General features: G+C 43.1%; 1 protein-coding gene across 4 annotated transcripts in view; it reads left to right on the top strand.

The window, feature by feature from the left end:
* ARID1B (AT-rich interaction domain 1B) overlaps nucleotides 1-27,527 on the top strand; it is a 410,478-nt gene that overhangs the window by 373,274 nt on the left and 9,677 nt on the right. For 3 of the 4 annotated variants that reach the window (XM_082855802.1, XM_082855805.1, XM_082855804.1), the window contains 8 exons: nucleotides 2,510-2,619; nucleotides 3,338-3,496; nucleotides 9,012-9,221; nucleotides 12,391-12,595; nucleotides 17,876-18,014; nucleotides 18,273-18,445; nucleotides 24,016-24,166; nucleotides 26,861-26,957. In XM_082855802.1, coding sequence (XP_082711928.1) covers nucleotides 2,510-2,619; nucleotides 3,338-3,496; nucleotides 9,012-9,221; nucleotides 12,391-12,595; nucleotides 17,876-18,014; nucleotides 18,273-18,445; nucleotides 24,016-24,166; nucleotides 26,861-26,957 — 1,244 coding nt within the window. The remainder of the gene's footprint in view (nucleotides 1-2,509; nucleotides 2,620-3,337; nucleotides 3,497-9,011; nucleotides 9,222-12,390; nucleotides 12,596-17,875; nucleotides 18,015-18,272; nucleotides 18,446-24,015; nucleotides 24,167-26,860; nucleotides 26,958-27,527) is intronic. The other variant, XM_082855803.1, reaches the window with a different exon arrangement.

The following is a 27,527-nucleotide window of genomic DNA, read 5'->3' as shown; positions in this document are numbered from 1 at the left end:
GGGCTCTAGAGCACAGGCTCAGTAGCTGTGGTGCACGGGCTTAGTTGCTCCGCAGCATGTGGGATCTTCCCGGACCAGGGCTCGAACCCGTGTCCCCTCCTTTGGCAGGCGGATTCTTAACCACTGCGCCACCAGGGAAATCCCAGCAATGTAATTTTTGAAATATGTTTGCATCCCCCGATGCCCATTTTAAAATATATAATAGGAAATGAAGAAGTTTGGGGAATTTCAAACCAATATACATGCTTATATTCATCTAAGTGTGATTTTTAAATCACTGTAAATTGTCATTAATTATCATAATACAATATTGGCCTAGTTCTTTATGCTAAAAAACCCGCCTTTTATGTACATTAACACATTTCATGCATGAAGAAGGAATTAGAAAGAAATTACTATTTTTCAAAAATAATATTCAGGCGTAATCTATTATAAATGCTACCAAACTGTCTGTTACAACCTTAGGAGGAGCAGGACTTAAGCCGTGTGTCCATGGCTTTGCCAGTTTCTCTGAAATTGTGTGGCTGTCGTCCCTTTGAACCCACTCTGGGAATACCTAGCAAGGACATGTGGGCTTTCATAAAGAAGCCCCTCTTTCCATACTCATCCTGCTTTCTTTCCCCATCTCTTCTTCTACAAAGGGGGTTTCTTAATGTATAGATTTACTGGTTCCTATCTCGCTAGACGCAAGGGGTAAAACTGCACGAAAGCAATCCGCTACTTTGCACGAGGCTGTCTTCTTGGTGTAATATCTCTCAGCTGCTTTTTTGAGGTTTCACACGTTCACAAAAATAACAGCATTTTTAGCTGATCCCAATAGATTTTTCTCTGCAGCTGCATCACTTGAAAAAGCTTTTTGTTCCAGTTCTTAAAGTCTAAGTATTGAAAGTAATTTGGAAAAAAAAAAGAAAAAGAAAAACATCCCAATTATGATTTGTGTGTGTGGTGATGACTTCAAGGGCTGACTGAGCTGCAAATGGGCTTTGAAAAACAAGCCAATGTGCCCATGGAAAATACAGGCATTTCAGAGCGCATCATTGAGTGTGCTGATGTAAACTCACAGGCACGTGCCTGGGTAGGCTTTTTTGGCAGGACCTCTGGTCTCAACCTGCAGTGATGCTAACGATATTAGCAAATTAGCACCACAAAGCTTGCCAGCTAATTCGCCAGAGCCCTGCTCACTCTCTCACTGCTGTAATTAAAACTAATTATTTTCTAAAACATAGTAATACATGAATATGTGCAATAATCATTTTGTAGTGGGCAATCTGTGGAGCCTTTTTTTAAAGCTTTTTTTTTTTTTTTTTTTTTTTTTTTTTTGCACATTATGCTGCATGTGCACTGCCATGGTTAGGCCAGCACGTTGATTTGCAGAATGTAAAATGGGTCCTGTTCATAAAACCTCAAGGTTTATTTTATTTTGAAATGGGAATGTTTTCGGTTTTTCACTCATTTCCAAGGCTCGTGATTCTCTCCCCTCTCCCTTTTCTCCTTCCACCTCTCCTCACTCTGCCTCCTCACACAGCTGTGTGGTGTGACACTCACAGCCCAGTGCTGTGCAGATGGTTTGCACAGTGGGGTTCTGTAGAAATTCAGCTGTTATTCCCCGGATATCTGCACTGATTCCCTACTGTAGCCTTGTTCTTCCTTTAAAAGGAAATCTACATCCATATTTTTGACTTGAAAATATCCAGTAGTGTTTGCAATAAATGCGTGTAAATCCGTTGTTCTTTGGTGAACCTTTCACTCTAAAGCCTAAATGAACTTGATTGAATTTCTGAGCCAGGAGCTGGGAAATGAGTTTTGCCTGGGACCGTAGGGTTGACTCGAGCTGGTGTGGGTGTCTAACCTGGGCATTTGAGCTGAGGCTGAGGACTGATCCATGTGTGCACTGCACCAGAATGAAAGGAAACCAGCCCCGTTGCAAAATAATTAGAAATCCTCTCCTTCAAAAATTACTTTTGATTATTGTTTTTGAAGTCATCTGTTACAACCACCTTCCGTTATTGTAGCCTATGCCATATGTAATAGATGCGATTCTCAAATGAAACAATATAAAGTGGTAAATGATTTTACAAACTATGGATTATGTGAATTTAGGAAGTTAAGAAAGCAGTAAATCCTCTAGTCAACCCGTGAAAATAGACGTACCCAGCATTTGAATCCCCCATGAGCAGTTTAGACATTGGGCAGATTTCTGCTTGCACCTACTCTATTAAAGCTGTAATAATTTTGAAAAAATAATATTGATAAAAGTTGACTTTCAGTGGCTTAGGTCTTGAGTAAATGATTGCTTTTTTTCCCCCTAAGATAAAAAAGGATTGCCAGAATGTCATGCTACTTAGATTTCAGAAATGAGTATTCTCTGAGTTACAGTTGCTTTTTCCTTTTTTCTTTCCTTCCTTGGAGGGAAATTCGGGTGCCCCATCACTCAGTAGCTTGTGTTAGCGGGAGCGCAGCCTGACACATCATGTATAATCCCAAACTCTTTTCTCCTGTTTTCGATTAGCATCTATGGGTCTTGCAGATATGATGTCTCCTGGTGAATCCAAACTGCCCCTGCCTCTCAAAGCAGATGGTAAAGAAGAAGGCACCGCACAGCCGGAGAGCAAGTCGAAGGTATTCCTCTCTCCTCTGCACGCAGTGTGGGGTCTGCTCGCTGCAGCTGCCGTGTGGCTCTCTCCTCACTTTTTTTCGTTTGGTCTCTTCTCTTCCGCATGCCTCCATCTTGTGCGAAACGTTTGCCGTCTTCTCTCCCCGCCCCCCTCATGGTGTGGATCTGAAAGTTACTAGTTCTTACGGCATTTAACTCGTGGCTGGGGGAGAGGGGTGGAGGGACAGGACCCACCCAGAGAAATGCTTCGGGGGTGGGGAGAAGGAAGGGATCTTGCCTGGTTGGTACTTGAAGCCATCTTCTCTGCCTTCAGTTTGTAGCTTCCTGTTTTGGCCGCCTTAGCAACAACAACATACTTAATATTTTGCTTTCCTACCTTATTTGATAAATAAGGTGAACAGCTTTTTTTTTTTTTTTCCTTTCTTTCTCTCATAAGGGGTAACCCATGCTTAGCATTCCATGTAAGCTTGAAGTAAGCATGGTGGCTCAGTGGTCCTATCCAGCATCCAGCAAACTTACCAAGTTATACTAATTAAGAATGTTGTTTTAATACTTTTATATGTGTGTGGTTTTGTGTGTTTGTTTGTACATGTCTTTATATATATATATATATATATAATATATAAAAATTAGTCTGTTAAACTGGATGTGCTTTTTGTTATTTTAAATAAAGTTTGCCCTACCTTTGTCTTTTTTTTTTTTTTTTTTATTCCTCTACCACAGGATAGCTACAGCTCTCAGGGTATTTCTCAGCCCCCAACCCCCGGCAACCTGCCAGTCCCTTCCCCAATGTCCCCCAGCTCTGCTAGCATCTCCTCATTTCATGGAGATGAAAGTGATAGCATTAGCAGCCCAGGCTGGCCAAAGACTCCATCAAGCCCTGTAAGTGGCTCTGGTTTTTTGTTTTTTTTTGTTTTTTTGGGGTTTTTTGATAATTAATTCTATTTTAATGCTTGCTTATTTATTTGTTTTATAAGACTTTTTCTTCATAATTTATCCATGAAAGGGTTTTCTTTGTAGTAGTAACAAAATGAGTAAAGTTTATATGCATCATACATAAGTTGATTGCTGGTAATGAAACCACTGATGTAAAGAAGCGTCTCTATACGAAGCATGTGATTGTGTTACTGGGTCCAAACTCCTTCACGCAATGACTTTGTTTAAATGTCTAATCCGTTGTGCGCTTATAGAAGATCTTTAAAATGAGTTAACTGTCCATTTACATGGGAACTAATAGCAGCCATGGAGTATATGATAAGTTTGGCCTTTGGCCTAAATCTTTCATCGGCTATTGTGTCTGAAACATCTTATTTCGAAACTGCCTGTCTTGAAAATATAAATATTACACTCTGGGCACAGTTTAGCATATCATCAGCCAGGCCTTGTTTCAATCTGCTTGTCAGAAATTAACAGAAAAGTTGTAGAAATGTTAGTGCCTGTGAATATTTGGAACGCTACTCTCAGATTAATGTGTGCCTACATTAGAATCAGTTGAGATAGAAAAATTATATCCTGCACAAGCCTGCTCATAATCTTGATATTAAGTGTTGATTTCATACGATATTTTAAAAAACAAAAATGGAAATGTGCATATAAGGGAATTTTTTTAGCCTTAATATTCTTCTGTCTGTAGAGCTAGGCCTTTATTTTCCTACTAAAGAAATTAATTCTGTGCCATTAAAAAAGAAGAAGAATGGCACTGTCGTAACCTTTATTTTACATTCATATAAGGAATCAAAAGATCTTTAAAAAAAAAAAAATCTTAACATGCAATTACTTGCCAAGCAGGCTTAATTAATGCGCTAATTTTTGCAAGACAATGTATTGAAGAGCACAGCTCAGGAAAAGCAAGTTGGAGGGAAGAAGACCCTGACTGCAGAGTCTGGCAATCTAGTCAGAACCCCAAAAGGAGGCTGCTATTAATTATCCATTCGCTGGTTTAAGCAGATAGAGCTGAAGGTTTGAAGACTTGGTAGTTCCAGTAAATGTTTGTAAAATTCATGTGGAGCTCCAGTATAACCAGCATTTTCCTTTTCAGAGGAAGAAAGGGCAATATTCGCTGTTACCTCCTTTGTAGACATATGTTTCGCTTTTTCAACAACCGAGATGAAATGAAAAATGCTTCTAACATGGATTAAGCAGAACTAATGGAAGAGAGGGTGCAGCGCCTTAATTCTGATATCTTTGTGTTATTTGCTTTGAGTCTCAGAAGGCAGCCAACATTGGGGGGTGGGGGGGCGGTCCCATGATCTACTCTGGTGTTTTGTTTTAATCATAGAAAAAGTGTTTTGAATCAGTGATACTCTCAAGTTAACAGGTAGAACCCCAGCTATAACTTTTCAAAAACATTTGTTTATTGACTCAGAGGGGAAGATTTCAGAGGTTGAAAATATCTTTAAAACCTTAAGATAATAATTAAGAATAATAACTTATTAAAGACTACTAATAGACCATATTATAGGTTTAAAATTTCCATCTTGCTGATTTCTGAATTATAAAGAATGCTTGAGATCTTTATTTTAAGTTACTAGTCACATTATCTCTATCCAATAAGTCCTGTAGGAAACTATTATCAAAACCCTCCTTTCTACTTAAATATGAGAAAAAGGAAAACTGAATTGTTGATTTCATTAATATTTCTACATACATTATCTCTCCCTGTACCATAGCCATTTTTTTGTTTAAGAATTTACAAGCAAACTTCTGGCTCCAGTCTTAGAACAAGGGAACAGCAGAAGATGTGGTTTGAGGTAGTGGGAGGTGTTAGAGATTGCTCTGTGTTGAAAAAACAGCACCACCCTCTAATGAGATGTTCATTCAAGAAAGGAACTAAAGGAGATTGTTATGCAGGACCTAAACTTATCTCTGCTGTCAAATCACTGCAGATATATATTGAAGAGTATTTAACTTCTCTTTCTGAGATACAACTTTAATTTGTACTTAAAATTGCTCCTAACAGTGTTTCTAATAAAGCCTATCTAATAGCAGGCCTGAAATGGACTAAATAACAGAGATGTTCTATGCTTTGACAGTGTGCCATGGACCAGCGCTGTTTTGTTACAAAACATTCTAAAATAAAAATAAACATTTGCACATACACATGCATATACACATATTACCAGGCATATGGTAAAGACTGCTGAAATGTAAATCTGCTTCAAAGACTTGAGGAAAAGTGTACTTATAGACTTAATTAAGTTATATGCAAGGAAAACATTTGTGGCACCATAATAATGTCTTGCTGTAATTTTTCAGCTATCTCCATTTCTTTTTCTTGCCTCCACGACTGTTTCATGCAGTAGGGTACAATTTTTACAACACCAGAGCAATACGAGGTGGTGCCAGTGGCCTGGAAAAGTTAACCAGCTTTCTTCGGGGCTCGTTTTCTTGCCCGTTGTTCGATGGGTAGAGTGTAAATGACGTTTATTCAAAGGTCACATCATAATTAAGGTCTCTGAACAAAAAAAGTATGTTTTGAGCCTGATCAGGGATAAAGTGTATAGGCTTTATTTCCTAGGGCTTTTGTTTCCCTTAATGTCCTTTTTCTCGGTTTGGGCGCCCAAATACTAACTTTGGGAGTGGGCCAGCGTGCAGCCCAGGACGCTGGGGATGGAGATGTTACTTGCCCACCAATCCCTTCTCAGCTTTCAGTCTCACTCGATTGTGTCCACATTCACTCAGCACTTCACTCACCGAAAACCTGTTTACAGAATATTTTAACCAGCTGTTAATTCTTACTTGGATGGTGCTAGGCTTTTCAGACCTTTCTTGTTCACGTGAGTATTCACTCAGAGCAAATAATGTGCTGAGTACCTTCAGTGTGCTGTCACTGTTGGTGATTCAAGATCAACCCGGTTCCTGCCTCGTGGAACTTAAAGTCTAGTCAGGAGAGTGGAGGGCAGACAGCTAAGCCCACGCGAAACATAGGCCTCTGTGCACTGTGAGGCCAGGTACCACCAAGGACAAATAAAGCTTTTGCGATGATGATTCAGACCAGGGAGCCGGCACCAGGGGAGGCCTCTTCTAGGACCCGACATAAAACTGAGGCTTGACCACTTTCTTTTCACACGGATGCATTTGTTTACATTATGGCACCGTAGAATGCATTTTTGAAGATCCAAAAACTATGAAAAGTAAAACAGTTCTATTAACAACTGTTATCTTCATTAAGGTTTTCTAATTTTATGAGAACAAATTGAGATATGTAGAAGTTAATTAAACTTAAGTTCCCTTAACAAAGAAAGGTAAGAAAAGTTAAAATACGGATAGTCAAAAACTAAGTAAATCATTACTTTAGGCCGGTTTCAGGTTACCAGAATCCCCTCCTTTCATAGATAGGAGCAAACACTTCACAGTCTCATTGCTTCATTGCTTGGGCCACGAGTAACTTTCTCCTGGAGCCCTTCCACGGTTTGGGTTTAGAGAGGACCTGGCCGGGAACAGCAGCTGGATCTTTTTACTCGGGATGTTGGCGGAGCACCTAGAGTGACTGTAAACTGAAACGACTGATTTTATATCTCTTATTTTTGAATGGAATCTCAGACTTTTCCTCTGAGTTCTTCACAGATGAAATGCAAGGGGGAGGTTCATGGTGGTGGTTTTCATTGATTTTAGGTGATAATGGTTTTTTCCTCTGGTTCTTCTTTCAAATTTTTATTTTTTTTAAAAAAAAGATTGGGTCCATTGTTTTCAGTGTACCTCCCAATAAAGACAAGGTTTCAAAACTATGATTTGGAAACCTCCTGTTCATAACTACCTCATTAATGATGACGAAGTTTCTGAAACGTTCCCAGTATGAGAACGCGGTGTAAAATGTGTTAGAACAGTTTCTTTTCCGAGTCAGATGTTCCCTGGGTGTGAGAATATGGTAAATAAATTTTAAAAGCTTATTTGGTTATGGAGTATGTTCCATGATCTGGTATGTACGTGAGTTTATAGACATATATAGGAACATGTAGACATACTTAAGTTCTTATCTAAAGTAACTTTCTTTAGCTTCAGCTTCAAATTCTAAAAGATCACATTTTTTTTATCCTACCGCTCTACTCTCTTTATTTACATCAACTGTATTACCCAGTTTTATATATTTTATGTAAAGATTTTATGCTTCAATAATTCTAAAGCTGAAGGCTTAAAATTTTAGCCAGAACAGCTTGGGAAAATTACATGTTAATTGGAGGGACCTCTGCCACTCACCAGCTTGATTAGTTTCATTCTCAAGCATCCTTTCTCAGGCCCTACCACCACCACTGCCCCCATTTCAGCAGTAGGCTTAAAATTATCTTGAGCTAAATATAGTGAAAAAGAGTCAAGAAAAACTCCATCTAAAATAAGAGCTATACACTCACTGCAAATGACAACCTAGTAAATAAACATGACTAAATGAAGTATATTATTATTCCAAGGAAATCTTTATCGAGACTTTACAAGTGGTTTTGCACAATGATCCCGGAGTTGCAGATATTACAAGTGCACAAATATTGTTACAAATACAGAGACATAAAAGAAAGGAAAAATATACAGTTGGGCTCTTTATGAAACAGCAACTTTTGACATTTTAGAATCAAATACATAGTTAGAAAAATAAAAGACCAAGAATTAGAGCATCAGTATAAACCAAATGGGCACATTTTGTGTATTTATCCATAGATATGCTGGGAGTATGAAGTAGCACATGTCTTTGTGATTAACACGTGGCTGCTTAAGAAATGTATTAAACTATCTAAACAGCCCCTTAACCTTGGCAGAGAAGTTCAAGGAATCTTAAGTCAGCAAAGCAGGTCGTCACGAGCGAACGCCAGAGCTTCCGCTGGTCATTGGTTTACAAAGAGCCCACACACCACTGGGTCCTGTGACATGTGACCTACCTTATATTTTTCAGCAAGTACCACGTGTTTGCTCTTCCTCCATATGGTTTAGTTTTAATGAAGACACACATCGGCCATCCACCTTTTGACAAGGAAATGTAGGAGACCATGTAGTCTTTTAGGGCTCTAGAACATTACGTGTGAAATTTTAAATTCACGGTGATCATTCAATGAGCTAGCACCCTTTTGTTTTTAAAACTGACGCGAGGTGTCATTGGAATCTTGCCTTCTGGGATTCAACGCTTATATCGATAAAGTAAAAGAAAGTTTTTGTTCCTTTCTTTTTGTTTTTCAAGTATATAAAAGGGGGAGTTTGGGCCCTTTATTTAAAGTCAAAGTAAATTCTTAATTAAGGCAATGTATACTTTGTGCCTGAACTAGTAGCCTTCATTCCTAATTGTTGTGTGATAGCAGTAGTTTTAAAATTTCTTCTCTTCTTGTATTTGGTAGCTCATTACTTTTTTCTCACCTTCTTCCCTTTCCCTCTGCCCACCCATGCCCCATCTCCAAATGCTCCTTCTGGGCTCTAGAAGTCCAGCTCATCCACCACCACTGGCGAAAAGATCACAAAGGTGTATGAATTGGGGAATGAGCCAGAGAGAAAGCTGTGGGTAGACCGATACCTCACCTTCATGGAGGAGAGAGGCTCCCCGGTCTCAAGTCTGCCTGCGGTGGGCAAGAAGCCGTTGGACCTGTTCCGACTCTATGTCTGCGTTAAAGAGATTGGAGGTTTGGCACAGGTGAGAATGAATGAATGAATGAGGAGATGCTATAGATAAGCTCTTACAGCAGCTTTCTTTGAATATACAGACTCGAATTTTTTTCTCACAAAGAAAAAGCGAAGCCCCTGGGAAGGTCACCTTTACTGGGATCCACGTTCATGTGCTGCAGGGGGAGAGTGCTGGGGCCAGGGACCCGGATCCGCTGCCCACTCGCAGAGTGACCTCAGTCATTTATATGGGTCTCAGTCCTCATCTGTAAGATGAGACATTTGGGCTAGATTTTGCTTTCGGGTCCCTGACAGCTCCAGAATTCTACTGAATCTGTCAGAATTTCATAGTAAATAAAAATGTTTTGCAAATGACTAAGTTGTCTAGATTAGATATAAATCAAAAATTCACTGTTTCCCTCTATCCAGAGCAATTTAGCAAGAAAACTAAGTCATCCTTCTAAGACCACGTCCACCATACCTGGGCGACGAGAAGAGCAGTGCTGTCCCTTTTTCACAGGGCTGGGACTGGCATGGGCAGAAGTGGCACCCGGAGTGCAGAATTCCAGGAGGCACTCGTTTTGGGGCTGTGCAGATGCCTCCCCTGCAATTCCCCTTTCAATTTTGTACCCTAGAGGCCACACTTTCCTCACCAGTCTCAGCCCAGTTTTTAGCATTGGGTCTGGTTTGTATATCCATGTCCCGAAGTCGAATGGGGGAAAGTGTCCTAAGGGGTGAGTGCCCACTGCGTCCTGGGCACTGTGCTTTTTCTTGTCACTTTTTTTCTCAATACCCGTGAAATGCAAGGTCATCAGCCCTGAAGAAGAGATATAACAAGATGAAGTACAGTTGTCCCTTGGGATCCATGGGGGATTGGTTCCAGGACCCCGACGAATACCAAAATCCTCAGAGCTCGAGTCCCTTATTTATATAACCTACACACAACCTCCCGTATACTTTAAATCATCTCTAGATTACTTACAATATCCAATAAAATGTAATGCTGCCTAAATATTTGCTGGTACAAATGCAAGTTTTGATTTTTGGAATTTTTTTTTTTTTTTGATACTTTGAATTTGAAGTTGGCTGAATTCACAAATGCATCACCCAGAGACACGGAAGGCCGACTGTACAATGTTGTGGCCCAGGGATTCTCAGGCTAGGTGGTGAGGCCAGGTCTGTCTGATTGCAAAACGCAAGCCCTTATTTCTGCCCGTAGTTCTCAGACCTAGCTGTTCATTAGCATCACCTGGGAGAATTTAAAACCTGTCAATACCTGGGCTCCCACCCCCAGATCAATGAAAGTAGCTGCTCGGGCCTCAGGTGGTGCGGGGCCTCGCTATCCAAAGGCAGGTCGTGTAATCCACAGGTATCACCGAGGGCCCACCCTGGTCTCGGTGCCACACAGCTCTTGGGGATGCAGGAGAGGCCTTTGTTCTCAGCCCTCCCTGAGGTGTCTCCTCCCACCCGAGACCTGAGGCCTACAACTGAAGCAATCAGAGCTTGACCCCAGACTGCCTGATCAGATGGTAAATCATAGGATGCAGACCAGGTGTGAGTGGTGGTCAGCGAAGGGAGAGGTCAGGATACACACCTCTCTTGCACTTAAACCCTCTGACCTTTCCCCTCTGTACCTGGACACCCCTGACCTTTCCCCTCTGAGCATAGACCCCCCCCCCGACCTTTCCTCTCTAGACACCCCTGACATTTCTCCTATGGGCATAGACTCCCCTGACCGTTCTTTCTGTACACCTAGACCCCGTGACAGATTTTTTTAGAATCCCCAGGACGCTAAACAATTGGGTGTCACCCATCGCAGCAGCTTAGGGATCGTCTAGACACCTCACTCTGTCAGTAGTGTGCATTCCCATGTTGGGTCTGTGAGCAGGACTCTGCTGGCTTAGCTAATGAAGCTGCTTGAACGTAGCAGTGATTCACAGCGGCGATGAGCTCCTGGGCAGCACTGTTGCTCACACCCTGTCTGGCGCTCTACCTGGTGGCCATCAGATGTGGTTGGAATAGGTGCTGCAGCCACAGATAGATCAGCTCATTCACGGTATATCAGGCAGCGCTCTGCTTACTGTTTGGGAAGCAGTTGCAGGCCTGCTTGTTGCAGCCTGGCGTTAAGTAACAAAAATGGCGTTAAGCATTCCCAGGAGTATTCCATGGTTTATCATGCACCATTTAGTACTAAGTAAATGGACAGAAAGAGCTTTGTGAGAAAGTTTGAATCCAAAAATTGAACATTTCATTAAAACTCACTGTCCCCTTAACCTATGCTACTTAACACAGGAAACGTCTAAAGGCAAAATATTCCCCAAGTATTTGCAGGCCTTCACGTGTCCTTCGTGTTTCAGTGTCATGTAACTGTGTTCCCATGTGGGAATCAAAAGGTTAAAGTAATTCCTCAAATCCTTTTATAACATTTGAGGATTTCCTTTCTTTTTTCTCTTCTCTTTTTGCAGTTGTGTTCCCTCCATCCGAAGTGTGACTGGGAACACTGGGTAGTCCTGTGCACCCCTTCCCAAGCCCACAGGTGCTGCCATGTCAGCGACCTGCTGCCTCCACAGCTCAGACAGGGCTGATGGCTTCGGCCGGGCTTTTAAGTTGGGGTCATTTGGCTGGGGCCTTATTCACCCAACACCACAAGAAAGCCTCGTGAGAGGCTGGGCACGGACCAAAATTATAGGCTCATCTTTCCGGAAGCTTGTGGCTGTTGGAAGAAGATACTGTTTTTCATATTAAGGCCCAAACACTTAACTTGCCAAATAGTTCTGTTATTGCTTCTTATGTTAGTTTTTTAGACACCCTTCTTTTTTTTTTTTTTTAAAGATAAGAAGTGGTATGGGGGATGAGTGTGAGTGAGAGCGTACATTTGCTCAGAGATAAATTGCTGGGCCCGGACAGCACCAGCTCTGGAAGAGTGTGAGGCATTAGAAGATGCACCAGGCAGAAGAATCTCCACGAGCAATGCTTTCTGTGTAGCTATCAGCAGGTTCCTTAATGGTTTTATAACTGTAAATGCTGTCTATGCACTACTGAGTGGGAATAATGAGCATTAGTTAAAAGAGGCAAGTGAAGAAAAAAAAAAGTAAAACAGGACATTAAGTGCTTTTCTTTTGTCTCCTGGCTTTAAACAAGCCACTTTGCTGCAAACCAATGATCCTGCCTTTTTTTTTTTTTTTTTTTTTTTTTGCCAGGTTAATAAAAACAAGAAGTGGCGCGAGCTGGCAACCAACCTAAATGTCGGCACTTCAAGCAGTGCAGCGAGCTCCCTGAAAAAGCAGTATATTCAGTACCTGTTTGCCTTTGAGTGCAAGACTGAGCGAGGGGAGGAGCCCCCGCCGGAAGTCTTCAGCACGGGAGACACCAAGAAGCAGCCCAAGCTCCAGCCGCCCTCTCCTGGTAAGTGGTGGTGCTGCAGCTGTAGCGGCGGGCGAGCCGGGGACCCCGCCCCCATGGAGTCCCTCCCAGGCTCTAAGAAGGCCGCTCAGAGTAAAGCGAGCAGAGCAAACTGGGATCTTAGAGAGCCAGGGGTGTTCTCTTCTGCCTTGTCTATTTAATTAGACCCCGTTGGCAGTGCTTAAGGGAAGAAAGAATAAAATTGGGGGTATTGTTATTTCTGGTCAGCACTTTGAAGGCACGGTTCTTTTGCTTTACCTTTTTTAGCCAAAGTAGACTTTGGAATTCTGAGTTTTATACCTTTATTCCTTATACAATTATTTTAAAATATTCCATCTAACCGTCAGAATAAGTCTCCCCAGTAACCTGTGCTGATGCCGGAAACGCCACTCTGCGGATTTAACGGCCAGCTCCTACCAGCTCTGCCTCGGTCAGAGACACTCCGATTTGTACGTTAACAAGACGGAATTCGGACTTAGTTTTTAATATCCCCTGCCAAGCAAGTTTCTGCTTGTAGGGAATTCAGCAAACTGTCAAGATAAAGGTCTATATAGCCCTATTTCTGAGAAAGAGTAGTCCAGTTAACTTTGACCCCAGGGTCAGGAATCTTAAAATACCGCTTAGGAATAATGGTGATTCACTTAAATTCTCGTAAGCAAAATCATATTGATGATACCTGCCTTCTCTCCTATCTCTTCACTCAGCTGTTGGAGACCCTGCCATTCTTTCAGCTCTCCCGCTAGCTTTTGTTCTGCCTGTTAGTGTTTCAAATTTGATATTACTGGATCATTATATTCTGATAAATACGATATTAGAGATGGGAAGAAACTTGCATCATCCTTAGTTCTGGGTGGTGACCTCACTCAAGTTAAATTTGATCATTCTGTTGTCTGTTTCTGGCCGTGTCCAAGCCCTGGGGTGGTCCACGCTTAGTCACACTGTCCTGCATACAAGATGGGGCTGATTATACCTGCCACTTCCCCCAGCAGAGGCTTGCTCTGCGGTCAAATGATCATAGCTCATTGCCCGTATTTCTTGAGCACTGACAGTGTGCCAGACGCTCTTCTAAGTGCTTTAATCATTTAATCTTCATGTTAGCCCTGTGATAAAGATACTGTTCTAAAATCCCTGAGAAAACTGAGGCACATAAAATCTAAACAGACTGATGTACACTAATTTGTAGGAAATAGATAACTAATAAGAACTTGCTGTATAAATAAATAAATAAAATAAAATTCAAAAATTCGATAAATAAATAATCTAAGCAGACTGGCCCATTGTCGCTAGTGAGTGGAAAAACCGGGCCTTGATCTCAGGCATCTGGCTCTGGCATTAGAGAGGTAGATGGACCTACTACACCTGTGTTTAAAGTAGCGCTGTGATCGGTAAACTGTTTACACATAGGTCGTGGTATCTGTGAGCCAAAGAAAGGAGTTGTTTCTCCTTTAATTATTCCCTCTAGCTGATATCTGGATGGCGATGCCAATATCTAAGGCCACTTAGAGATCTCAAATAAATACATTTTAGGCCCAAGGTGCACTTGTAATGAGCATACCTAGATATAGATCTGTTGGTTCTAAATACAAATAGAGAAGTTCTCCTCTCTGACCCCACCCTTAAAGATTCACAGCCTTTGCCAGTTATGGTGTACTTTAAAAACGGTGAAGTCTAATTTCGAAAATCTCACCACATTAACAAGCTGCCTATGAACAGCTCTGAAACTATTTTTCCAAAATAAAAACCCGGTGGGGTATAGGGACCAAAGTGGCAATGTCTGCACAGATCTAAAAGTATATTTTATTTGCCAGGAAAGAACTCATGTCACTGAATGGTCTGCACTTCTGTATGGAGAATAGCTCTCCCAGTGTGCATCAGCTTCAGTACAAGAAATCCTGCTGAGGTATAGATAGTTCAGAAAGTACAGGGCCTGTTCTCTTAACAGTCAGCTCTTTCCTTTCCCCCCTTTTTTTTTTAAACTACCGTTTTTATGGCAACATTATCGCTTTAACTGCACAAAAGAGCTTGGATTGCAGATGCACTTCTGATAATACATTCTTCTTAGTGGTCCAAATGGAGCCCAAGTCCTGTGAAACAGGAAGCAGGGGAGGAAAGCTTCCTGAGTCTAGCCATTCAGCCAGTGCAAGGCCTGGAAGGCATCGTGCAGGGTGCACGGGGCCAGTCTGCTTGCCTCATGTGCTCTGCACACCGCTCAGCAAGAGAGACGGACACACGGACTGGGCAGTAGGGCAGTGAGTCACATCAGCCTCTCAACCAAAGACCAGGCATCTCCTCCAGCATCTGTGCATTGTGACCTCTTTGATTCCAGACCTATCATTAAGGAAAATGCCTCTGAAACATTTTTATTGTCAGAGAAGGGAAACAACTTATTCCCAGGTATTTGCCACGTCAGGGCATCATATACTACAAAATTTTTTTTAACTAATTTTCAACCAATGTTTGTGTTCTTTGAAGTCGGTTTTTCCCATAAGAACATAACTGTAGTTTATTCCTTACGAGTACATCCAGGCAAACAACTAAAAGATTCCTAAGAAACATTCTAGGCGGTTTTTTCAAATGGTCATTCTGAACCAACTTAAATCCTAAGCGCTAATGACTTAGCATTCTAAGTCATCCCTCTGTATTCTAGTTTTGATTTGATGCAGCTGATACTGATCTGAAATTCAATCCTGTCAGCCCCTGAGAGGTATCACCCCTTAGCCCTGGGGGCTGCACCAGGATCTTCATTGTTGGGTGGCTGTGTGGTTTCTCATGCCAGAGATCCAGGGTGTGTCTTCCGGGGACTAGAGTAAGTCAGCCAAAGGAAGGCTCCTGAATGAAGCCTGAGCAAGGACTGGGGGTGTGGTTGCATCTCTGAGGTGCCGGCGGGCTCTTGTTATGACAGACTGTAAAAGTTTGTGGAGATCTAATGAACGGCCACAGGAATCGCCTCCCCAGGTGGCCTGGGCCCGCCTATAAGCTAGAGTCGGGGAGGGGCGGGGAGGGGACCCGCCTGGGAGGAGTGCGGGGAGGTGGCAGGAAGCTCCCCTTTCAGTTAGTAAGTCTGTAACCAAAAACCCATCCATCTTTGCTGGCAGGTGGCTGACTGCATTTCTATTATTAGCTGACGGGTGATGTCACAGAACTTGTCATGGATTGTCATGGATCCAACTAGGGAATCCTCAGTGGGAAGATAAATGAGAAAGGGGCTCGGGTTATAAACAGAGGTGCCCTCTGGGTGACCTCTGGTCGCTGTAGACCTGAGACATATCAGCTATTGCTCTTCTCCCCACCCTACTTCCCGTAACCCCAGCCAGAGCTGGGGCACCGGGTTCGTGCTGTGTAAATTATCTTCCCAGCTAGGAGTCTGGCTGTACAGTCTCAAGTGTGTGGATGCACTTAACCTTCAGTAACCTTTGCATTGTTTACTTTCGAGTATACATCTGTAACTTCTGGCACAAGGTGGGGATATCCTGGAGAGCCAGCCTCCTGACTGCCTTCTTTTTTTTTTTTTTTTTTTTTTTTTTTCCTAAAAGGAAAGGAAAACACACCGGCAAGAGGGGAGAATTTTTCCTGTTTTTTTTTTTCCTTCTTAGCTGTAAATGTGAATACTTGTAAATAAGGGTCACTCTGAGATCACAGCCTTGTGAGCCATGTTCCACAGAAGATGTACAGACTGCTGTACAATCTGCTTCTTGATTTAAGAAACCAGTTATTCCTCCTGCCAGCTCTACGGTGCAGTCATATGTGTAGGGTTATCCTTATACGTTTGTAAAAGACTCTACTTTTTTCTTTTATTATATCTCCTTTTTAAATATGCATTTCCAGGGTTTTACCAAAATTTGGTTTGTAAGCATGAGTTGGTAAGTTTTTATTTTAAGGTATCTACATCTAAGAAGATACCCACTTTTGAAGTTAGTCTTCCTGGCACCTGTGAGAACGTCCCTGAGTCACTCTAGCCCTGGGCACCCAGGGGAGATATTACGGAACAAGCTCCCCGTTGGCTAGCGTAGTCGTCAGTGTTCATTCTCGACACGGCCAGGACCCAGGACCGGGCAGACCTGGCCTCGCTAGCAAAGTCTGGGCTCAGCTGAGGCTTTCTGAGGAGAAGCAACAGGCTCATTGCTGTTTCTTACGCCTTTGCAGCACACTCCGTAGTCTCCAGTGATTTGTTCAACTCCGTTTCCTCTAAAGCGTGGGTGGTGGTAGCTGTGGTGAGCCTTTGGAACTCCATAGGAGAGGAGCTATGGATAGTAATATACGCAATATTATTGTTTACAAGCAGCCATTAGTTCTGTGTGTTAGGGTTACCGTTCTGAAAGTAGTCATTGTAAACTGTATGGGGGCAGGAATTCTTGTCTTTTTCCGTCTTTGGTGCATCCAGCTGTAGAAAACAGCCTACAATATAGCAAGCACTTTATGCATTCAATTAGTAGTTGTTTAATTAATAAGTGAAACCAGTATCTATTGAACATCTAACATGCTAAAGACTGTGATCAATGATAAAGCAAGAGCCCTTAAAATATTATGTTTTCAGGTGGGGTTAATTATTTGCAAGAATCCCACTTAAGTTTTTAAAAGATCTGCTCAGTTCTGAGCTCTGTTATTACAATGTAATTGTAGTTAAAGCCAAGTCTTGTAACTCTGATACTGACATTAAAGAACCCCAAACCAATATGACTTGTGTTCTGTAAATAACAAATATGATTTCATAGCTCTAAAGATGACTGTTAATGACAGCATAGACATATCCAGACATTGAGAAGGCATTGAAATGAAATAAAGCTCTGTATTACTTTGTATCATTGCTTTACAACGTAAACACTTCTCATTGCCTAAGACCCAGATAATTTTCCTAATAGTCCATCAAATTGATATACCAAACTTTTCATCCCATTTTTCCTTATTCTCAGATATTCAGATTATCTCCATTATAAACAACACTGAAATAAACATTTTTCTGCCGAAAGCCTTCTTTATATTAGATTATTTTCTTGGGATTAAGCAATTACCCAGTCAAAAGGTATAAATATATTTTATGGCTCACATCTGAAGTGTGTTGCCAAATAGTTTACAAAAAAAAAGCTTTTACTGATTTTCACTGTAAACAATGTAAGAGCAATTAATTTTACTACATTGTTACCAGCAATGGATATTGTTACTACTTCTACATAAGATGATGTCTTATTTTGTTTCCTTTTTTTTTTTTTCAATAACTATCAAGGATGAGCTTACTTGATAACCTCTAGATTTTCCCCCATTTTCTCTTGGTGCTACTACTATCAGCTAACTCAGGATCCTTGCAAGGTCCACAGACTCCCCAATCAACTGGCAGTAATTCCATGGCAGAGGTTCCAGGTGACCTGAAGCCACCTACTCCGGCCTCCACCCCTCATGGACAGATTACCCCAATGCAAGGTGGAAGGTATGTTGAAACATCTCGGGGAGCCATACAAAATCAGATTTGTCTATTTTCATTTTTCTGGAGCAAAGTTTTTATAGAGAGAGGCAATGGTGTTCTCTAGTGAGTTTTGTAAATATTAACTACCACTAGTTTTATTCATATGCTTTACTTTGGATGGTTTTTGCAGGTACAGATTTCAAGGTTGGCTTATTTTCTCAGTAAGTGTTTGGAGGTGACTAATGCTCTGTCGTTAAGCTTTCATGTCTCTCATCTTATCAGAAGCAGTACAGTCAGTGTGCACGACCCATTCTCAGACGCAAGTGATTCATCATTCCCAAAACGCAACTCCATGACTCCGAGCGCCCCGTACCAGCAGGGCATGAGCATGCCAGAAGTGATGGGCAGGATGCCCTACGAGCCCAACAAGGACCCCTTTGGAGGAATGAGAAAAGGTAAATGCCGAGGGGCCTCTGCAGAGTTGGTCCAGAGGGTGTTCTTCTGTCTGCCATCCCATGACTGATTCACTGATCCATTCGAGACATATTTGAGTCCCAGCTCCCCAGCCTACTAAATTTCTGGCCTTGGGCACAGTACTTAGCATCTCTGTACGTCTGTTTCCTCATCTAGAAATGGGGATAATAATGGGCCACAAGGATTAATTGAGTTAATGCACGTAAACACAGCCCTTAGAAGAGTGACTGGTATGTATTGTAAGCAAACGTGCTCCCAGTGCAGCCTGGAGTTGGTGTCATGGTCGTCATGGCATGACCTGGGCATGGGGCTGAGTGCCAGGTAGAATACTGGTAAACCAGACGGTCTACAAACAAGAAACAAAAAGTAAGTTAAACTACAGATATATGATTAAGGATGGTGGTTGATGGAAGGAAGGAAACAAACAGGCAAGAAAGGACACAAAGAGCAATGACGTTGGGTGGAGGTCATGGAAGGAGGGGCATCTCCTAAGGAGGGTGGCGGGGAGGAGAGGGCTCAGAGGAGCTATCAGTTATCTGCTGAGACGTGGGGAGCGGGAGTAAGTTGGGGAGGAGCCAGGAGTTGGGGAGGCCGAGGCAGGAGCGGGGCTGGTGTGTTTGAGGAGGTGCAAGGCTCCTGGGCACAGAGAGCAGGGGGCAAGCTGAGCACGTCGAGGCCGACGGGGCAGAGCCTTTGTGCCTTCCTGGGCATGTTGATGAGTTTGGGGTCTTATGCAGGAAGTGAGGTGACTGGGTTTTTTGTTAAAAATAAATAAGTAAATAACTGGATATTTATGGAGAACATAGTGGAGAGAGGTGAGAGGGTGGAGATGGGGAGACCACTGTCATAATCCAGGGAGAGGTGATGGGTTGGAGTCGGACCCCAGCAGGGAGCTTGAGAAGTGGAACCACCCGGTATATACGTTGGGGGGTAGAAACAACAGGATGTGCTGATGGACTGAATGTGGGGAGAAGAACCAGGTGATGGTGACTGAGAGGGTGAAGATGTTACCACCTGAGTGTGGGCAGTTGGGAAAGAGAGGGAAATAAGGTTGGCTGTTACTACCTGTGGTGTGGACATCTGGGAAATGAACAAGCTAGAGAAGGAAATCCCGAGTTGACTTGTGGATAAGTCAGGGCGGTAAGTTGTGGAGTGTATGTCTGGAGCTGGGCAGAGCGTTGGAATTAGGTATAATCTTGGAGAACGAAGCAGAGAAGTGGTATCGACAGCTGTAGGATGGACGAGGTCACCGAGAGTTCTCACTAACATTAGCGAACACCCAGGGTGGGTTTCTCCTTCGTGGGTATCAGCCCCCAGCACTCCTGTAGCCCTGAGACTGTAGCCATCTAAGCCCGTTTTAGCTCCTCCAGTGGCATCCACGTGCCAAATGTTGTTGGCACACTTCCAGATGCAGTTGAGTCCTGTGACATTGAGGCATGATATGAATATTTTTTGAAAAGCGTACAGAAAAATGGTGAATAATATTTTTATGGAAGTACTTATTCTGGGATCCCTTAAATAATAGTACTTTTGCTGTATTTAGATGTTTGGGGTACATGAATTTCTTGATACTGTCTTGAGTAGAGAGAAACATAAAGCCCGAAGCCTTGGCTTTCACAGGTATTACAGAGCAATGCAAAATAAAAATGAATAATCTCAAATTTTTAGATGTTGGGCATATTACCATTTAATTAACAAATGAGATTGTATTTCATATGTATTTCAGATATCTGTTATACAAAGCAAGATGATCTATAATTTTTCCTTTCAAAAGGTTTACGAGCTGCTTATTCCAAGTAAAGATTTTGCAGAACATGCAGTAAATCCATAAGCTCAGAAATTCGAAAGCTCTGTGAGTGTTGGCGTTAGCTGTCTTCCTTAGTGGTATGAGACGCTAGAAGGAACATGTTGTTAGTGCTGTTGGTGGATGTATAACATTTTTAGACTCTGAAAATATGACAATAACATGGAAAAAATAATTAAGTTTTGGAATCTGGTTTCAAAAGTTATTGTGAAGTATTCCAGTATCCTACCCATATGCTGTGTTAGACAGCGAGAGTTCTATTTCTTTTGTTTCCGTACGCCGCTACTTGTTTTATAATGAAAATAAGCATGGGAGTGGGGGGTGACTGGATCACCTGGCTAGATACTAGGTAGCTCTACAATGTGTTTTCATCAACCGTGTGAATGGTACAGTGGTTCAGCGGGCAGCTCTCCCTCGCATTTCCCCAGTCTATTTCAGCTCACCTGCTACCTTACGGTACTGGTATATTTAGTATCAAATTAAAGCAGATAAGCAGAAAACCCACAGGAAACATACTTTCTTACAGCCCTACCCCCTGTATAATGAAGTTTTCCATTCCTCGGTTCACCATACCGTGGCGGTGAGCTTGGTGGCGCTCTGATTTTTTGTTGAACGACCAACATCAGTGGCTATCACTTCCTGTTGTTGGTGTCGGTATTGTCGCTCCTGCTGCCGACCTGTAGTGTGGTGGTGGAGTAGATGAAAGAGCCCAGTCTAAGACTCAGCAGCCCTGAGTAGCCTCGGCCCCGCCTGTCCACCTGCCTGCCTTCCCCACCTACTCACTTAATTCATCACTGATTGAGGGATTGATTGATTAACTGCTTGTAAGTGAACAATAAGTGAATATTTATATATTGTTTAACTTAACCGTGTTTTTATTTTTATTTGGCTACGTTGGGTCTTCGTTGCTGCACGCGGGCTTTCTCTAGTTGCGGAGAGAGGCCAGCGGGGGCTGCTCTTCATTGTGGTGCGCGGGCTTCTCACTGCGGTGGCTTCTTTTGTTGCAGAGCATGGGCTATAGGTGCGTGGGCTTCAGTAGTTGTGGCTCGCGGGCTCAGTAGTTTTGGCTCGTGGGCTCAGTAGTTGTGGCTCGTGGGCTATAGAGCACAGGCTCAGTAGTTGTGGCTCGTGGGCTCTAGAGCACAGGCTCAGTAGTTGTGGCTCGTGGGCTCTGGAGCACAGGCTCAGTAGTTGTGGCTCGTGGGCTCTGGAGCACAGGCTCAGTAGTTGTGGCGCATGGGCTTAGTCGCTCCGCGGCATGTGGGATCTTCCCCGACCAGGGCTCGAACCCGTACCCCCTGCCTTGACAGGCAGATTCTTAACCACTGCGCCACCAGGGAAGCCCAAACAGCGTATGTTGAATATTTATTAGCATCTACACATACAGTCCTACTTATTCTTTTTAATGCTCTAGCAATGGATGGTTTGTTTCATAATATTTTGCTATTATAAATAATGATGCAGTGATTATTGAAGTATGGCTGTTTTTTCACACTTGTAAGAGTGTTTCTGTGAATAGATTCCTAGAAGGAGAATAACCGCATCAAAGGATAAGAATTCTTTTTTCATTTACTGAATATCTTCTACTATTGTAACAAACTATCCCCAAACTTAGTAGCTTTAGCAACAACACTTGATTCTGTCTCCCAGCCTGTGATGGGCGGGGTGGCCCTGGGCTCCACACGTGCTCAGCTGGGGCTCTGAGGGGCCGCTGTCCACTGAAGCCTGACGGAGAGCTCTGCTGAGCTGGGGTGTCATTTGAATGGCTGTGTCACCTGGAGGCTCTGCTGGGAGCTCCTGGAGCTGTTGGTGGGGGCCTGCTCCGTGGGGCCTTTCCACAGGGCCTCTCCGTGGAGGTCCTTGGGCGCCTCGCGACATGGTAGACGGGTGCCAGAAGGAGCACTCCAAGAGTGCAGCCTCACTTGCAGCCGCTCACAACTCTCTGCTGCGTCTCATTTGCTGGTGCCCAGCCTCCTAGTGGGTGGGACTCCACAAGCTATGAACGGAACACCCAGAGGTGTGCTTCTTTGGGGGGGGTCACCAAAATATAGCCTATCATAGCAGGTATTGGCAAGTTATACCAATTTAATACTCTTAACATGAGCATGTGGGTCCTCCCATGCTAAGAATGATTATTATCAGTGGTTTTAATATTTGCCAATCAGATTGGGAGAGGGGGAAAGCCTCACAGTTGTTTTAACTTGGATTTCCTTAATTATAAATGAGATCATACAGCTTTTCATATACTGAGCGGCCATTTATTTGTCTCTTCCTGTGAATGTCCATCGACGTGTTCACCCATTTTTTAATTTGATTGTCTTTTTCCTTATTAATTTTTAAGAACTCTTTATGTTAGGGAATTAAGTTATTTAGCTTTAGTTATCTCCCTTATTTCTGTCTGTCTGTTTTTACATCTGTAAAATGGAAAGTAACCTCAAAACTGGTTCTACTGCAGGTTGATGTAAGATCTTGTAAGATATAAAGTACGTGAAAGCACCGTACAAAGCAAAACACATTCTACCAGTGTCAGGCTTCACTATTTGCACCTCTCTACCAGCCAAACATATTTTATCAGCTCACAAAATTTTAGTCGGCTTTTATCCCATGGAACATAAAAGTAACCTTCAGGTGGTGGTAGTACTGTATATCAATTAAGATTTGCATTAAAATGTTTAATTTGCCTACAGGCTAGTTTCTGGGCCTGACCCAATTCAATTTCCTTCAGGCTCTGAGCTAATGCTAATTTGCATATTTGACCTAATTGACACTCTACCCCTTGTTAGAAATAGTTGTATCTCATCCCTTCTTGAGCTGTTCTTAGCTCCCTAGTGATTTTCTTCATCCTGATTTTAGAGTGAGTCAGCGTATGGGTGGTTATGTTAAGGTTTTCACTTTTTTTTTTTTTTTCCTAAAAGGGAAGGGAGGTAACTCTCTATATATTTCATCTCTTCCTTACAACCAGAGATGATATTCCCAACCACATTTTATAGACAAGGAATTAAACTTAGAAGTTCGGCAGCTTACCCAAATAAGTATGGATCTGGGCCTGTGTTCGCTTCCTGTATTACTGCGTAACACAAACTTGTGGCTTAAAACAACATACACGTATGCCCTCGCAGTTTCTATGGGTTCTCAGCTCACAGCAGAAATCAAGCTGTCAGCCGGGACTCCATTTCTTCTGAGCTTGTTCAGGTGTTGATGGAATTTGTTTCCTCGCAGTTGTCGGACTGAGGTCCCGTTTTCTTACTGACCGTCATCTGGGGCCTTCTCTGCTCCTGGAGGCTTCCGTCGTTCCTAACACATGGGCCTCTCAGGCCAGCGGGGGAGAGTGTCTCCGACTTGCTCGTCTCTCACCTCTAGATGCTGATTTAAAGGGCCCACGTAGGTGCTCTCCCTTTTGGTTAGTTCAGCCAGCTGATTAGTGACTTTAATTACATCTGTGAAATCCCTTTTGCCCTGTGATGTAGCATAATCCTGGGAGTGACATCCTATCCCATTCGTAGGTTCTACCCACACTCAGAGCGAGAGACTCATACAAGGTGTGTACGGGGGTGGGGAAGGGGGACCTCAGGGTCCATCTTAGAATCCTGCCCCAACAGGGCCCATCTTGACTCCAGACCTTATGCTCTTTCATCGGTATTGTTGTCTGTCATATTAAGGATAACAGCAATGACTAGAAAGGGAGGTTTGGGCCCTTTGGCTTTTGAAAGTGCTTAATTTTTCGTCTGTTCCCTGAAAATATTGCAGTGCCTGGAAGTAGTGAGCCGTTTATGACGCAAGGACAGATGGCCGCCAGCAGCATGCAGGACATGTACAACCAGAGTCCGTCTGGAGCGATATCCAGTCTAGGCATGGGGCAGCGGCAGCCGTTTCCCTATGGAGCCAGTTACGATCGAAGGTGAGTGTTTCCTAAGAGGAAGATGAGGTGACTCACTAGAAACTGCCCTCCTCACACACACACTTCTGAGCCCGGGGAGCCGATGGAGTTTCAAAGGATTGTGCGCGTCAGATGGCTGCCTTCAGTCGACGACTGTAACAGGACTGGGGAGAAGGACCTTGTCCCCAGGCCACCAAGTACAGCTGTATTTTTATTAGCGAGTGCCCCAAAGCACAAATGAGAAGTATGCTGGGGCTGGGCTGGCCAGGGCAAGCGTCTCCTCTCTCAGGATGCAAGAGCCAGGGCTGTCACCACACCGAGACCGCCGCCTCGAGCCTCCACACCTGGCTCCTCCTGTGACCTCAGTGCCAGCCTGTCTCCCAGAGGCCGAGGTCTGGGCAGTGGTACCACACTGGGCTGCCAGCAGGCTCAGTGGTAGTGGTTCTTGGTAAGGTCTTCCAGGTGTTGTTTTTTCAGTTGTTTCCACTGTGAACATTTTAAACAGGGAGGGAATACTTTGTTCCTTAATATACATCTCTGAGAAAAGCCAGGGCAGCTTTTTTTTTGTTTTTTTTTTTTCAGGACAGCATCTTGATATTAAAATGGCAAGTAAGGTTGCACTACTGGCCCAGATTATTTTAATAAGATAGAAGGAAAGTCATTGAAACGTCTCTCAGAGGAAGCTCCCTCCTAAACTAGTGGCTTAGGGTGGACTTCTTTGTGTGAAGTAAGGCTCCTGACCTTGGTCCTTAACCACGGAAGCCCCTTCCCTTGGTTGGCATGTTCGTTACCTCCCTAACGGAGAAGTGCTCAGAAACAAAGGCTTCGATTTAACATTTTTAAAGAAAACCAGTGGAGGTGCAGTAGAAGGCTCCTTTTCTAACTGTCGCTGCGCGGGCAGTTCTCAGGACAGGCAATGGTTTCCATCGTTTCCTTGGAATCCCATGTGGCGAGGCCTCCGTCCACACTGCTCCCCTTTCCTCAGTACACATGCTGTAGGTTAGGTAGTGAGGTGTCCCTGGTTTAACACAAAGGAAGAAAGGTTTGAAAAATCACTGTTTTACCGAATAAGGTTTCTTTCTAGCATCCTCTGTGAGCCTGGTTCTTGGGTTACACAGCCTCACATGCTCAAAGCCATGTGGTACCTTCTAATAGTGACTCAGGAATCTCGACTTCTCATTCTGACCTCCTGGTGAAGGTTTATTTGTGAAATCTGCCTCAGTCAGTTACCATTGTGTGATGTCTCGTGTACTGGATCAGGGTTTTACTAAGGTTTGGTTTGTTTTTGAGGGTCCAGGAAAAGCTTTTGGTGAGGGTAGGGGGTGAGGGGTAGGCTGATGGGATTAAACGGAGAACAGTCATCCTGGGACATATATTCTTAAAGGAACCCAAGCAAAGATGCTTTTCTGTTTCTTCTAGAACGCTTTCTGGAATAGTGCGTGGCCTGGGTTTAATAGTCATTTGGGCTCTACCACATAAGGATTTACCTCATTAAGTTTTCTCTTCTGAAAAGTGTTACTTGTTCAGCTGAAATTTTATCCATGTCAATTATATTTTTTTCCTCCTAACCGTAAGCTACCTTCTAGATATCCACGTCATTAGCAAAAACTTCCCATGTATCTGTTTTACATGTGATATTCTAAAAATTCATTTATTTTCCTTCTTATTCTCACTCCTTGACCAGTTTAGGAGTATATTCAGTCCAAGTATTCTCTTTCTTACAAGATTCAATATACTAACTACACCAGCTTAGTTTTTAAGTTTTCCATTCATTGCTCTTTTAAACATGCTATTTTTATGGTATTTATAATTTCTCAATATGAAATAAATGTATTGCTCATTCCCATTTTAAGGTTTAATAGAAGTACGTAAATCATCCCTGTTATTCTTTTTTGTAGCCTTTTAAGGTCATAGGACTTTGAAATTTTGAGTAGTTTTGTCTATACTTAGTATCATTTGGATTGGTTTTGAAGTATCCCTTTAAAAACTTGCACATTTTATATTCATGATGAGAAAGTAAGACATATAAACATTTTCCACCATTATATGCCAATGTTCTGGTACTCCTAGAAATACTGCTTTGATTCTTTGGTTCTCCTGCTATTTCTTTTTTTTTTTTTTTTTAAGATTTATTTATTTATTTATTTTTGGCTGTGTTGGGTCTTCGTTTCTGTGCGAGGGCTTTCTCTAGTTGCGGCGAGCGGGGTCCACTCTTCATCGCGGTGCGCGGGCCTCTCACTGTCGCGGCCTCTATTGTTGCGGAGCACAGGCTCCAGACGCGCAGGCTCAGCAGATGTGGCTCACAGGCCTAGTTGCTCCGCGGCATGTGGAGGGCTCGAACCCGTGTCCCCTGCATTGGCAGGCGGAATCTCAACCACTGCACCACCAGGGAAGCCCCTCCTGTTATTTCTTGCCCTCGTTAATACCTCACATCAGCCTGTGCCGTGCCCTCCCCGTCCCTCAGTGGATGGGCGGGGCCTCTCTTCAGAGGCGGAGGGTGGCTCCGTCCAGCGGGGCTCCTCCCATCCACCAGCCAGGGATCGGCAGCGTCCCCAGAGTGGGTGCTACCACCCCTTCTGCTGGGAGCTGAACTGCTGCTGCAGCTCCCAGCGCCTGTCTGGAGGGTGCAGTGGGGTTTCCAGAAATGGACTCTTCCTTCCTCCCTTGGCCTGAGGTCCATGGTAAGTGAAGTTCTCTTTGAATGCCTCATTCTAGGCATGAACCTTACGGGCAACAGTACCCAGGCCAAGGCCCTCCCTCAGGACAGCCAGCATATGGAGGACACCAGCCGGGCCTGTATCCACAGCAGACGGTGAGTTGGCGAGCGGCATGCATCTCTGTGCTTTCTGTTTAAAATTCAAACTCGTACTACTTCTGGACAGTTTTAGGAAGTATAACAAAAATGACATATAACAATCAGGTTATGTTTGTTTTTGCTAAAAAGTATTCCTAGGATTTTGAAATCAGAAAATTAGAAATAGCTCTTGAAAATATAACATGTCGTAGGAAGTTAAGGACATTTCATCCTTGTAAATAATAAGCCCAAGTTCAGGTATGGTTTAGACATATGTGTGTTCATTTTAGCACAGAAATTTGTCGATATGTTTTAAAGAGGATATGTAGGGAAACAACTTAAAATATTACATACTAATAGTGAAAGTTGATTTGTTTTTAAGAGTAAGATATTAATGACCGCCTATTTTCACTTTATAGGATAGGTGTTAGGTTCATGCTGTTTACACAGCGCTGCAGCTCAGAGATGGTGAAGTATGTGAGGTAACCTTGCAGTTATCAAGACCAATGCAGAGGATTGCACAATATGCTATGGCTTTTCAGACACAGGAATTTACTGTTTCTAAACAACTTTTCAGGTCTAAGACCT

This window comes from Leucopleurus acutus (assembly GCF_964270905.1).
Source record: "Leucopleurus acutus genome assembly, chromosome: 15".
Taxonomy (NCBI): Eukaryota; Metazoa; Chordata; class Mammalia; order Artiodactyla; family Delphinidae; genus Leucopleurus; species Leucopleurus acutus.
This window is presented reverse-complemented; position numbering and strand designations above follow the sequence as displayed.